Raw genomic sequence first — 13,399 nt, forward strand, 5'->3', positions numbered from 1 at the left:
ATACATCAGTATGTATGATCTCCAATAAATCAGTTGCTCGCTCCATAGTTTCGGAGAACGGTGTTTTAGTCATCTTGCTCATGAAGCATGGTTCGCAAGTACCAAGTGATTCATAATCAAGTGATTCCAAAAGTCCATCAGTATGGAGTTTCTTCATGCGCTTTACACCAATATGACCCAAACGGCAGTGCCACAAATAAGTTGCATTATCATTATCAACTCTGCATCTTTTGGCTTCAACATTATGAATATGTGTATCACTACTATTGAGATTCATCAAAAATAGACCACTCTTCAAGGGTGCATGACCATAAAAGATATTACTCATATAAATAGAACAACCATTATTCTCTGATTTAAATGAATAACCGTCTCGCATCAAACAAGATCCAGATATAATGTTCATGCTCAACGCTGGCACCAAATAACAATTATTTAGGTCTAATACTAATCCCGAAGGTAGATGTAGAGGTAGCGTGCCGACGGCGATCACATCGACTTTGGAACCGTTTCCCACGTGCATCGTCACCTCGTCCTTAGCCAGTGTCCGCTTAATCCGTAGTCCCTGTTTCGAGTTGCAAATATTAGCAACAGAACCAGTATCAAATACCCAGGTGCTACTGCGAGCTCTGGTAAGGTACACATCAATAACATGTATATCACATATACCTTTGTTCACCTTGCCATCCTTCTTATCCGCCAAATACTTGGGGCAGTTCCGCTTCTAGTGACCAGTCTGCTTGCAGTAGAAGCACTCAGTCTCAGGCTTAGGTCCAGACTTGGGTTTCTTCTCTTGAGCAGCAACTTGTTTGCCGTTCTTCTTGAAGTTCCCCTTCTTCTTCCCTTTGCCCTTTTTCTTGAAACTGGTGGTCTTATTGACCATCAACACTTGATGCTCCTTCTTGATTTCTACCTCTGCAGCCTTTAGCATTGCGAAGAGCTCGAGAATCGTCTTATCCATCCCTTGCATGTTATAGTTCATCACGAAGCTCTTGTAGCTTGGTGGCAGTGATTGAAGAATTCTGTCAGTGACGCTATCATCCGGAAGATTAACTCCCAGTTGAATCAAGTGATTGTTATACCCAGACATTCTGAGTATATGCTCACTGACAGAACTATTCTCCTCCATCTTGCAGCTGTAGAACTTATTGGAGACTTCATATCTCTCAATCCGGGCATTTGCTTGAAATATTAACTTCAACTCCTGGAACATCTCATTTGCTCCATGACGTTCAAAACGCCGTTGAAGTCCCGGTTCTAAGTCGTAAAGCATGGCACACTGAACTATCGAGTAGTCATCAGTTTTGCTCTGCCAGACGTTCATAACATCTGGAGTTGCTCCTGCAGCAGGTTTGGCACCTAGCGGTGCTTCCAGGACGTAATTCATCTGTGCAGCAATGAGGATAATCCTCAAGTTACGGACCCAGTCCGTGTAATTGCTACCATCATCTTTCAACTTTGCTTTCTCAAGGAACGCATTAAAATTCAACGGAACAACAGCACAGGCCATCTATCTACAACAAACATAGACATGCAAAATACTATCAGGTACTAAGTTCATGATAAATTTAAGTTCAATTAATCATATTACTTAAGAACTCCCACTTAGATAGACATCCCTCTAATCATCTAAGTGATCACGTGATCCAAATCAACTAAACCATAACCGATCATCACGTGAAATGGAGTAGTTTCCAATGGTGAACATCACTATGTTGATCATATCTACTATATGATTCACGCTCGACCTTTCGGTCTCAGTGTTCCGAGGCCATATCTGCATATGCTAGGCTCGTCAAGTTAACCTGAGTATTCTGCATGTGCAAAACTGGCTTGCACCCGTTGTAGATGGACGTAGAGCTTATCACACCCGATCATCACGTGGTGTCTGGGTACGACGAACTTTGGCAACGGTGCATACTCAGGGAGAACACTTTTATCTTGAAATTTAGTGAGAGATCATCTTATAATGCTACCGTCAATCAAAGCAAGATAAAATGCATAAAAAGATAAACATCACATGCAATCAATATAAGTGATATGATATGGCCATCATCATCTTGTGCTTGTGATCTCCATCTCCGAAGCACCATCATGATCACCATCGTCACCGGCGCGACACCTTGATCTCCATCGTAGCATCGTTGTCGTCTCGCCAACTATTGCTTCTACGACTATCGCTACCACTTAGTGATAAAGTAAAGCAATTACAGGGCGATTGCATTGCATACAATAAAGCGACAACCATATGGCTCCTGCCAGTTGCCGATAACTCGGTTACAAAACATGATCATCTCATACAATAAAATATAGCATCATGCCTTGAACATATCACATCACAACATGCCCTGCAAAAACAAGTTAGACGTCCTCTACTTTGTTGTTGCAAGTTTTACGTGGCTGCTCCGGGCTGAGCAAGAACCGTTCTTACCTACGCATCAAAACCACAACGATAGTTCGTCAAGTTAGTGTTGTTTTAACCTTCTCAAGGACCGGGCGTAGCTACACTCGGTTCAACTAAAGTTGGAGAAACTGACACCCGCCAGCCACCCGTGTGCAAAGCACGTCGGTAGAACCAGTCTCGCGTAAGCGTACGCGTAATGTCGGTCCGAGCCGCTTCATCCAACAATACCGCCGAACCAAAGTGTGACATGCTGGTAAGCAGTATGACTTGTATGCCCACAACTCACTTGTGTTCTACTCGTGCATATAACATCAACGCGTAAAACCAGGCTCGGATGCCACTGTTGGGGAACGTAGTAATTTCAAAAAAAAATCCTACGCACACACAGGATCATGGTGATGCATAGCAACGAGAGGGGAGAGTGTGTCCACGTACCCTCGTAAACCGAAAGCGGAAGCGTTAGCACAACGTGGTTGATGTAGTCGTACGTCTTCACGATCCGACCGATCAAGTACCGAACGCACGACACCTCCGAGTTCTGCACACGTTCAACTCGATGACGTCCCTCGAACTCCGATCCAGCCGAGCTTTGAGGGAGAGTTCCGTCAGCACGACGGCGTGGTGACGATGATGATGTTCTACCGACGCAGGGCTTCGCCTAAGCACCGCTACGATATTATCGAGGTGGACTATGGTGGAGAGGGGCACCACACACGGCTAAAAGATCCAAGAGATCAATTGTTGTCTATGGGGTGCCCCTCTCCTCCGTATATAAGGGGGATGAGGAGGAGAGGGCCGGCCAAGGGGAGAGGCGCGCCCAAGGGGGGGTAATCCTACTCCAAGTAGGTTTGGCCCCCCTTTCCTATTCCAAGTAGGAGAAGGGGGAAGGAGGAGGTGGAGAGAAGGAAGGAGAAGGGGGGCCGCCGCCCCCTTCCCTTTCCCAATTCGGATTGGGGCAAGGGGGGCCGCGCGCCACCTCCTGGCCTCCCTCTCTCCTTTCCACTAAGGCCCATAAGGCCCAATAGCTTCCCGGGGGGGTGGTTCCGGTAACCCCCGGTACTCCGATAAATGTCCGAAACCTCCCGGAATCATTCCGGTGTCCAAACATAGTCGTCCAATATATTGATCTTTACGTCTCAACCATTTCGAGACTCCTCGTCATGTCCGTGATCACATCCGGGACTCCGAACTACCTTCGGTACATCAAAACACATAAACTCATAACATAACCGTCATCGAACTTTAAGCGTGTGGACCCTACGGGTTCGAGAACTATGTAGACATGACCGAGACACGTCTCCGGTCAATAACCAATAGCGGAACCTGGATGCTCATATTGGCTCCCACATATTCTATGAAGATCTTTATCGGCCAAACCGCATAACAACATACGTTGTTCCCTTTGTCATCGGTATGTTACTTGCCCGAGATTCGATCGTCGGTATCTCAATACCTAGTTCAATCTCGTTACCGGCAAGTCTCTTTACTCGTTCCGTAATACATCATCCCGCAACTAACTCATTAGTTGCAATGCTTGAAAGGCTTAAGTGATGTGCATTACCGAGTGGGCCCAGAGATACCTCTCCGACAATCAGAGTGACAAATCCTAATCTCGAAATACGCCAACCCAACAAGTACCTTCGGAGACACCTGTAGAGCACCTTTATAATCACCCAGTTACGTTGTGAGGTTTGGTAGAACACAAAGTGTTCCTCCGGTAAATGGGAGTTGCATAATCTCATAGTCATAGGAACATGTATAAGTCATGAAGAAAGCAATAGCAACATACTAAACGATCGAGTGGTAAGCTAACGGAATGGGTCAAGTCAATCACATCATTCTCCTAATGATGTGATCCCGTTAATCAAATGACAACTCTTTGTCTATGGCTAGGAAACATAACCATCTTTGATCAACGAGCTAGTCAACTAGAGGTACTAGTGATACTCTGTTTGTCTATGTATTCACACATGTATCATGTTTCCGGTTAATACAATTCTAGCATGAATAATAAACATTTATCATGATATAAGGAAATAAATAATAACTTTATTATTGCCTCTAGGGCATATTTCCTTCAATATGAGCCTCCGCTTTATGCTTGACATTTTTTTGCGAGGATATGCTTTAGTAAAAAAGTAGTTAGAAGGTAGAAAATCTTCTATCTTTTACCAAATCAATATCATTAATTGAATATGCTTTCACATCATATAGATTTTTTATTGTAAATGTTCATATTTAAAAAAAACTTGGTCAAATGTAATGAAGTTTGATTTCAGTTAAAATTAAGGGTCTGTTTAGAACACATCTAGATGTGACATAGTTATGTCACATCTAACTTTCATGTCTACTATTTTTGTGGTCTATGTTTTTTTTGTCTTAGTTTTTTTTTTGTTTCTTGTTGTTGTGTATTTGTGAGAGCTTAGATGTGACATCCTTAAAAAACATCTGGATGTGAATTAGGCAAACTGTAAAATTAATATGCGGACAAATAAAAAGGAAGGGAGCACTGGAGAACGTTCCAGGAAAAGTCTCATGCCGCACTCCACTCCACGTTGCCGCGTACACTGGTCAACCGTCAAAAGCACTAAATAAATTAGTACCGATGATCAACCCTTAATCCCCCTTTGTTATAATTATCAAGTTGTAGTACTTCCAACTCTAATCAGCTCGAGGCTTGGATACTTGGAATCCAAGAAAGCAGCAGGATTATTTAACAGCCTCGGATCAGAGCCTCCGCACGGTTCAGAATCCTCAGCTGAGCTCCGCGAGAGAAGAACCAGACATGGCTTCCAGCTCCAACAACTCCCCATCATTCAAGGTATACATATCTCTTACCAACCTACGGTCTCTCTCTGTATTTGCATAACAGTATCCGTCGATTATTGGCCGCGCTTCATCTCCTCTAAGCCACTTGCTTTTTCATGGGATTTCTTCAAGATCATACTCGGGTCGTCGTCCCCGGCGCGCCGCGCGATCCTGTCAGACATGGGATACGAGTTCGCCACCATGGTCGAGTACCCTCCACTTACCAATCAAGCTTCTAGATTCACCTCGTCCTCTTTACCTGCTTGCTGATGGAGTGGGTATTTGGTGTGTGTGTGTGTGTGTGTGTGTGTGTGTGCTGCCAGAGCGCTGACATCGACGAGAGGGCCATCAGGAGGGAGAAGCCGGAGGAGCTGGTCAAGGCCTTGGCCGAAGCCAAGGTAGGAGTACCTACCAACCAGCTGCTACAAAACATAACAGAATGACTTGATGCTTCTTGTAGTTTGCTTTGAACTTTGTGATACTCCAATCCCTGACGTTTCTTGGGATGTATAGGCCGACGCCATTAAACTGAATCTGGTCGACGGCTGTGCTGATCGAGACATCAGAGATCCGCCTACCCTTCTGATCACTTCGGACCAGGTATGGACATCAATTCGGCAATTCAGTTTCAGGCATAAACCATAGTTGCACGAGGTTGTCAGTGTGGACATCCGAATGAGTCTGAACACCATTATTCTCTGCTCGGTGAAGGTTGTGGTGAGTAAAGGGGTGATAAGGGAGAGGCCGAGGAGCATGGAAGAAGCCAGGGAATTCATCAAGGGTAACGAACGAGCTTTCTCATCTTCTCCTTGTGTGTATATGCGTGTGATGAAGTGTGATGTGCATATATATGGCTAACAAATTGCTTCGTGCCACGTGGTTGTGACAGCGTACTCGGGTGATCGAGCATTGGCAGTGAACTACGTTCTCCTGACCAACCTGAGCACCGGCGCTACAAAAGGGGGTTGGGATATACCCGAGGTAGCTGCAGCATTTCCCAACTGAACTAGTAGCAGATAGAGCTGCCTCCTTGTAAGGCAAAAGAGACTGAGACGAGTAATCAAGCTTTGGTCTGCAGATCTGTTTCCACCACATACCTGTCGAGTTCATCGAGGAAGTCGTAAGTAAAGCTCTCGATTTATCACAGCCTCTGAAGTCTGAACTAAAAGAAGCATGGAAAACGGCTGGTGAATAAGATTGAATCCTTTTTTTCTTGGATGGCGCGTGTTGCAGGTGAAGGAAGGAGACATGACCTGCGTGGCCGGGGGGCTCAAGCTGACGCATCCATCGGTGCTGCCCTTCATCAAGGAACTGGTGAGCAGATTCATCTATACGGCCCCAGAGCTCCTGCTTTGAAAACAGAGGACAGACAGACTGCAAATCCACTTGACCCTTCTGATTCCATTGCCATTTTGATTTGTTGCGCAGGTCGGTACGGCGGACGGTGTCCGAGGGCTTCCGAGGGAGCTCACGGAGAAGCTCATTAGAGAATCGCTGGAAGTGAATTCCTAGCTGGATTGTATTTTTCGAACAAGCTGTCTCGAGTTTGCTGTAAAAGGACTACTGTTTTATCGTGCACTAGTTATGACGAGCATGATCGAGGTGTAATGTAACTTAAACCCGTTTCTTTTATGTAGTACTACTACTAGCCAACAATCACTCAGACCGAAACCCCAATCCATGACGATGAAAACAAAAGTAGCACAAGAAAATGAATACATTTTCCCCATGAACGCATTCACGCGCGCCCTATCCATACGAGCACCTCTGAGAGACTGAGCCGACACATTATCTTAGATTGATGAAGTCGTAACAGATGCCTTCGTTGTCGACGGAAAAGTCCCCTCCCGCTAAACATACATAGCCGAAAGACCTGGAATAAATCCAAAAAAATGCGAGCATCAGTGTCAAATTTAGAACTTAAACCCTGATGGACTGGGGTTACCACCGTCCTACTGGGAGAATATCAGGTGCTCCAGTAGCATCTCATCTTAGGTGCTTTGATAGCATCCCTGCCAGATCCAATGGGCAACATTCACAGTATGTGGATCCCAGCGTCATTTCGAGAATGTTCTGCAAAACTCGCATTGACCAAATGTTGTCCATTCGATCCTGGAACCAACGACCGAGGTGCATCAGGAGCACCTCATCATCAGGTGCTCTATTCTCCCCTATCCTTCTAACCATCTAACTGTAAATTGGTTCGCGTCTAAAATATACTCCTTCAACACAGGGAAGTACTCCCTCTATCTCATAACATAAGAGTGTTTATAACACTAGATTATGTGATGGAGGGGGTAGTAAAGTTGGTTATACCTGGCAATGGCGATGTTTTGGCGTCGTGACCTTGTTGGAGGCATTGCTCGGATACGGTCAGACCGATTCTTTAAGGTGAAAACCTAGAATCTAGCCTTTGATGGTTGGATCCGATGACGGCGGCGCTTGATCGTCGCTTCCTTCTTGAAGGCGTTGCCGTTGAAGAAACTTGTCGTCCTTGTGGTTTCATGAGAAAGTTGGTACGGAAAAGGTCATTGCCGTAGTTTGTCCATTGCGCATTTGATGCTTTGGTTTTTTTTTTCATGCATAGGCATGGCTTTGACGAAATTATAGTACTCTACTACTCCCTCCGTCAAAACTACCTCTATAATTTAGGAAAAATGTGACGGAGGGATTAGCAAAACAAATTGAAATTATAGTACTTGCCACTACTGCATTCTCTCTTTTTGAGAGATGCCACGACTGCATCTTCAATAAAAAAATAAAAAAATCCTAAAGAAAAACTTGCCACAACTGCAATGGGCCGAAACCTTAAACGCAAATGGTTCCGGCCTAGACCCACCCACAGCGGCGAGCACCACCCAGGCCGCGCACAAGAGCTTCCTAACCCTAGTTCGGCGACGACTCGGCGCGCGGCGGCGGTTGGTTCGGAGCCGACGAGGGCCACTCGGGGCACGCGAAGGGAGCGCGGGCGCCGGCCTCCGCCGTGGGTGCTCGCGGCATCGGCGAGGACGACCTCCTCGAGGGGTTTCGCAGCCCAGGTGCGCCGATTACCACCCCCACCCCCCCCCCCCCCCCCCCCCCCCCCCCCCGCGTCCCCCTCCCTGCTCGATCCGCCGGCTCCTCCTACCATTTGTTTAGCCACGCCCATTTTCGCCGGGGATCACCCGCTCTGTGAATTTGTCTGTGACGTTCCTTGACGCGGCACGCCTAGGGCCTAGTGGACAGTGAATCAAGTGTGGATGCTCCGTGTTTTCCGCGCTAGTATAATTCAACAATTACCCGCCTAGGCGTGAACATCGCGAGCTCATGGTCAACCTACAGATTTTCACATCATTTTTGCAGTTAGTTTTGGGCTGTTTCTGAAGGAGGCACGATAGTTTTTTCAGGTTTAGTGCCCAAGTGGCTTTGAACAGTGGTATGTATGTGTATGTCTTTTGGCTTGTCAAAAGCCAAGATTTTCTTATAATGTATGATCAATTAATCCCATCGGTAGTCTATTTAGGCAGATGCTATCGATACCGCTGTGTTAGCCCGTGTCCAGTGTAGCAATGCGCGTGAGAATTGGCGATTTCACTGCCCTGACACCCCCATCTCTAAATTCCTAGCTGCAATTGCTTGCTTCTGTTTTGCACATTTCCTTGGAAGTAAAATCCTTTGGCATTTACTGTTTATATGGAAGGCGTTGATCAGCTTTGCATCAAAGCTAAATATAGTTATCATTGGAGGGAGACTGGGTTATCATCACTCAGCATCCATGTTGAGCAGCAAAGAAGCGGAATACAACAGGAAACAAACTATGAACATGATTTGACCCAACACCCGCTACTCCTGAATCAACTTCATTGGGCCTTCCAAGCCTACTTGTTGAGTTGACTAATTAGTCCATTCCTCTCCTTTCAATAGCTCTTCCAATGTTGTAAGAAGCAAGCAATTTTATGCATAGCAACAATTTGACATTGATATCAATTTTTTTCAGTAAAATCTTGTTTTGAGTTGTCCGGAGTCCAACTCACAGATGCAAACCTATTTGGAATTCCTAAATCACGCATATAATTTCACAGAAAATTTGGCATCGAGATAAGACCCAAATAGAACATGTGTAGTACCTTCCACTGTTTGACATAGACACAAACTTTGTTCTGTGGTCAGTTCTTTTCAACCAATTGTTCCCTACAAGGGAGTTCACCCTGTAAGACTTGCTACTTTGTGTCTAACCTGACTCAATATATGGCATCGTGAACCCCCATCTTCAATAGTCGAGGAACCGAGTAGGGCTTCAGAGTTTTGAGTCGGTGTTTCATCCTGCGGTTATTTCAGTATAAGAGTTGTTTAATTGTTACAGTTCATCCTTTGCAATAAGAGATTATGTGATGAACTCATATGTATTCTACTGAATCTCTTGCGGTGTTCTGAAAATAATTTATCTAAATACTGTCTTATATAATATCAAATTGTCAGTACTTGCAGCATGATCATACTCCTGTTTGTTTACATGACTGCTCAGTTTTGTGATGTACCTTTTGTCCTTGTTTTGTGAAGGTAAGCCGGAATCAAACAGTTCATCCTCAGACGAACTTCCCTTGTTGCAATGGAATCCAAGTTCTTTCGGTTCCTGAAGCTTGTCGGAGTTGGTTTCAAAGCAAGGACAGAGCAAGGAGGCCGTGAGTTGTTTCTGAAACTTGGCTACAGCCACGAGGTGCAGTTCACCGCTCCACCCACCGTCCGTGTCTTCTGCTTCAAACCCAACATAATATGCTGCACTGGCATCGACAAGCACAGGGTGCACCATTTCGCGGGAGCCGTCCGAAGCAGTAAACCTCCGGAAGTGTACAAGGGGAAGGGCATACTGTACATCGATGAGGTCATAAAGCTGAAGCCGGGGAAGAAGCAGCAGAAGAAGTAACACATGGGTGAGCTTCCCCATTTGACTTCTAGCCTGTTGTTAAGACGCCGCGCTGCATTTGTGGTTCCGCAGATTTCATGTGGTTTTCTCTGTGCCGGATTTTGGCAGGCCCCGGTACCAGGCTGGACCTAGTAATAATACTCTGTATGCGACGTATGTGAAACGTCTGATGAATTTGTTGTATATGACTTGCATACCGTGGGGTGGATCGGCGGATTCCAACTTTTTTGTTTTGTTTTGAGCTGGCTAGATGTGACGTATCTTCAATAGTTCAATGTGTTTGTTGCTGCCACAACTCCATCTTTTCTCTACACAATATTAATAGCTAGCTACTAGCACCCCTGTTTCGAATTATGATATTTTAGATATTTCAATATGGACTATATATGGTCTGAAATGAGTGAATAAACACACAAAACGTGTCTATGTACATCTGATTTAGAAAAAAGTTAGAACATCTTATAATTCATAACAGAGGGAGTACCTTGCTATGATCTTTGTTCTTCGTGAATAATCCACGGTATGCTTTGTGATAGGGTTTTCGTTGAAGCTGCTGCTTGAGGTTGAATTTTTCTTTTTCAAGTCGGCCTTGGAGGATCTTTGCTTCATTGGAAAAGAGAAGGAGAGCTGCCGAATTAGAGCATCACCAATAGATGAAACAAATCTGGAGCTTTACATCTCTAAAAAATGCATTTTACATCTCTAAAAAGAAGCAACTCCAAGAGATGATGTATATTGAAGATGTAAAAGAGCAACTCCAATAGATGATGCAAAGTGGAGATATAAAACTATACTTCAACGAGTACTTCATTTGAAACATATAATTCAAATGTAGCAAATTCAACTACTACTTCAATTTAAACATAATAATTAAACATTGTTCTAATTGAAAACATAAACTAAACGACTACTTCAACTAATTCAAGCTGCTACATTCATCAAGTTACTACTACTACTACTAGTTCAAACTACTACTTGAACTACACCGAAGATAAAACTACTCATCATCGGAGTTGTGGAACTGCGCCCACAACTCATCTTTGTCCGGGTCGCCGCACCCCTCGTCCTCCTCCTCCAAGTCACCCCAGTCCTCCGACTCAGACTCGACAGGGATCACCGTCGAGGGGTCGGCCTCGTCCCCCTTCTTCTTCTGCTCGGCGTCACGCTTCCAGAAGTACTACTGCTCGGCCTGAACATACTACGGATGCTCCCACGTGAACCTCGCCATCGTCGCCTCGTCGGGACCAACGACAATGGCCGGCCTCTTCTTCATCGGTATCTCCTTCATCCGAATGCCCTCCGGCACGAGGAACTCCGCATCTGCCCGGGTCTTGATCTCTGGGAAGTTGAGTTTCGTCTTCGGCCTTCCAGCACACCATACCGCCACGTCGTAGGCACCTACGGCCTTCTCGGCAGTGGGGTAGATGCCGAGCCAGAAGCGGCGGCCGAAGGCGGAGAACTCGACGCCGAAGTGGCCGGATGGCTTCGCCCGCACGCCGAAGAACCCCGTCTTGCTTTTTGGGAGCTTCTTTCGCGGCATGGCGGCGGCGGGTGGTGGCGGTGGAGCGACGGAAAATACGACTGATTCGCAGGGTCGCGGGCGGAGTGGATGGGCGGGTGCTTGGCGGTCGGATGGTGGCTGTGGTGACGAATCAGGCGGCGGCAATGGAGCAAGGGAAAATACAGCCGATTCACGGGGCGGCTGTGCGGTGGTGGCTGGGTGGGTGTTTAGCGGTCGGGTGGTGGCTGCAGCAAGGACGGCGACGGCTACGAATCGGGCGGCGACAGCGAGGCAGCGGAAAAACGCCGGATTCATGGCGTGCGACGGGCGAAACATGGCGGAACCAGCGACGAGCGTGGTGGAGCGGCCGGATCTGGTGTGGGGCGACCGCGGCATGGTGCGGTGGGGCGGCGGAAGGAAGAATACACGGGTGTGGAAAGAAAGTGAAACGGCAGTTGGCGGTTGGCCCGACCAACCGTTTTAGTGCATTCTCCAATATATGATGTAGATGCAAAAGTAACTTATTTTTGCATCACCAAGGCCCAAAAAAACCCCTCCAACATATGATGTAGAATGAAAAAAAAAATCTCTGGGAGGTACAACACCTCGAGATGCAAATTTGCATCTCCACCTACATGATATGTAAAATTGGCGGCTGGGCGCCAACTGCTCAACCGCCTTCATTTCACTTCCGCCCGCCTCCGCCTCCACTGCAGGCGATTTCTGCCCGGAAATGCCGCCCCGCCAATGACCGTGCGGCCGATTCGGAGGTTCGCCGGAGCTCCAGCAGCCATAATGGCCGTAGCAGCTCACGACTGAAGGAAATATGCCCTAGAGGCAATAATAAAGTTGTTATTTATATTTCTTTATATCATGATAAATGTTTATTATTCATGCTAGAATTGTATTAACCGAATACTTGATACATGTGTGAGTACATAGACAAAACACCGTGTCCCTAGTAAGCTTCTACTAGACTAGCTCGTTAATCAAAGATGGTTAAGTTTCCTAACCATAGACATGTGTTGTCATTTGATGAACGGGATCACATCATTAGGAGAATGATGTGATAGACATGACCCATCCGTTAGCTGATGCGTCTCCAACGTATCTATAATTTTTGATTGTTCCATGCTATTATATTATCTGTTTTGGATGTTTAATGGGCTTTAATATGCTCTTTTATATTATTTTTGGGACTAACCTATTAACCGAACGCCCGGTGCCAGTTTCTGTTTTTTTGCCTATTTCAGTGTTTTGCAGAAAATGAATACCAAACGGAATCCAAACGAAATGAAACCTTCGCGAGGATCTTTCTTGGAACAAACGAAATCCGGAAGACTTGGAGTTGAAGTCTGGAACTCCGCGAGGCGGCCACGAGGCAGGAGGGCGCGCCCGGGGGGGTAGGCGCGCCCCCCACCCTCGTGGGCCCCACGGAGCTCCACCGACATACTTCTTTCGCCTATATATACTCTTATACCCTAAAAACATCAGGGGGAGCCACGAAACCACTTTTCCACCGCCGCAACCTTCTGTACCCATGAGATCCCATCTTGGGGCCTTTTCCTGCGATCTGCCGGAGGGGGAATCGATCACGGAGGCTTCTACATCAACACCATAGCCTCTCCGATGAAGCGTGAGTAGTTTACCACAGACCTTCGGGTCCACAGTTATTAGCTAGATGGCTTCTTCTCTCTCTTCGATTCTCAATACAAAGTTCTCCTCGATGTTCTTGGAGATCTATTCGATGTAATACTTTTTGCGGTGTGTTTGCCGAGATCCG

General features: G+C 46.2%; 2 protein-coding genes across 2 annotated transcripts; both read left to right on the forward strand.

The window, feature by feature from the left end:
* Positions 1 to 4,775: 4,775 nt before the first annotated feature.
* On the forward strand, positions 4,776 to 6,910 carry LOC109747319 (uncharacterized). The gene is made up of 9 exons (XM_020306400.4): positions 4,776 to 5,225; positions 5,345 to 5,416; positions 5,536 to 5,610; positions 5,726 to 5,812; positions 5,924 to 5,993; positions 6,102 to 6,193; positions 6,291 to 6,332; positions 6,446 to 6,526; positions 6,641 to 6,910. The coding sequence occupies exons 1-9, from the start codon at positions 5,190 to 5,192 to the stop codon at positions 6,722 to 6,724; spliced, it is 639 nt and encodes a 212-aa protein (XP_020161989.1). The 5' UTR covers positions 4,776 to 5,189; the 3' UTR covers positions 6,725 to 6,910.
* A 1,104-nt stretch (positions 6,911 to 8,014) lies between these two features.
* LOC109747325 (large ribosomal subunit protein uL6m) lies at positions 8,015 to 10,309 on the forward strand. Its single transcript, XM_045227359.2, has 2 exons — positions 8,015 to 8,250; positions 9,752 to 10,309. The coding sequence occupies exon 2, from the start codon at positions 9,801 to 9,803 to the stop codon at positions 10,113 to 10,115; it is 315 nt and encodes a 104-aa protein (XP_045083294.1). The 5' UTR covers positions 8,015 to 8,250; positions 9,752 to 9,800; the 3' UTR covers positions 10,116 to 10,309.
* The last annotated feature ends 3,090 nt before the right edge of the window (positions 10,310 to 13,399 follow it).

The sequence above is a fragment of the Aegilops tauschii genome, chromosome 4 (genome assembly GCF_002575655.3).
Source record: "Aegilops tauschii subsp. strangulata cultivar AL8/78 chromosome 4, Aet v6.0, whole genome shotgun sequence".
In the NCBI taxonomy this organism is placed as follows: domain Eukaryota; kingdom Viridiplantae; phylum Streptophyta; class Magnoliopsida; order Poales; family Poaceae; genus Aegilops; species Aegilops tauschii.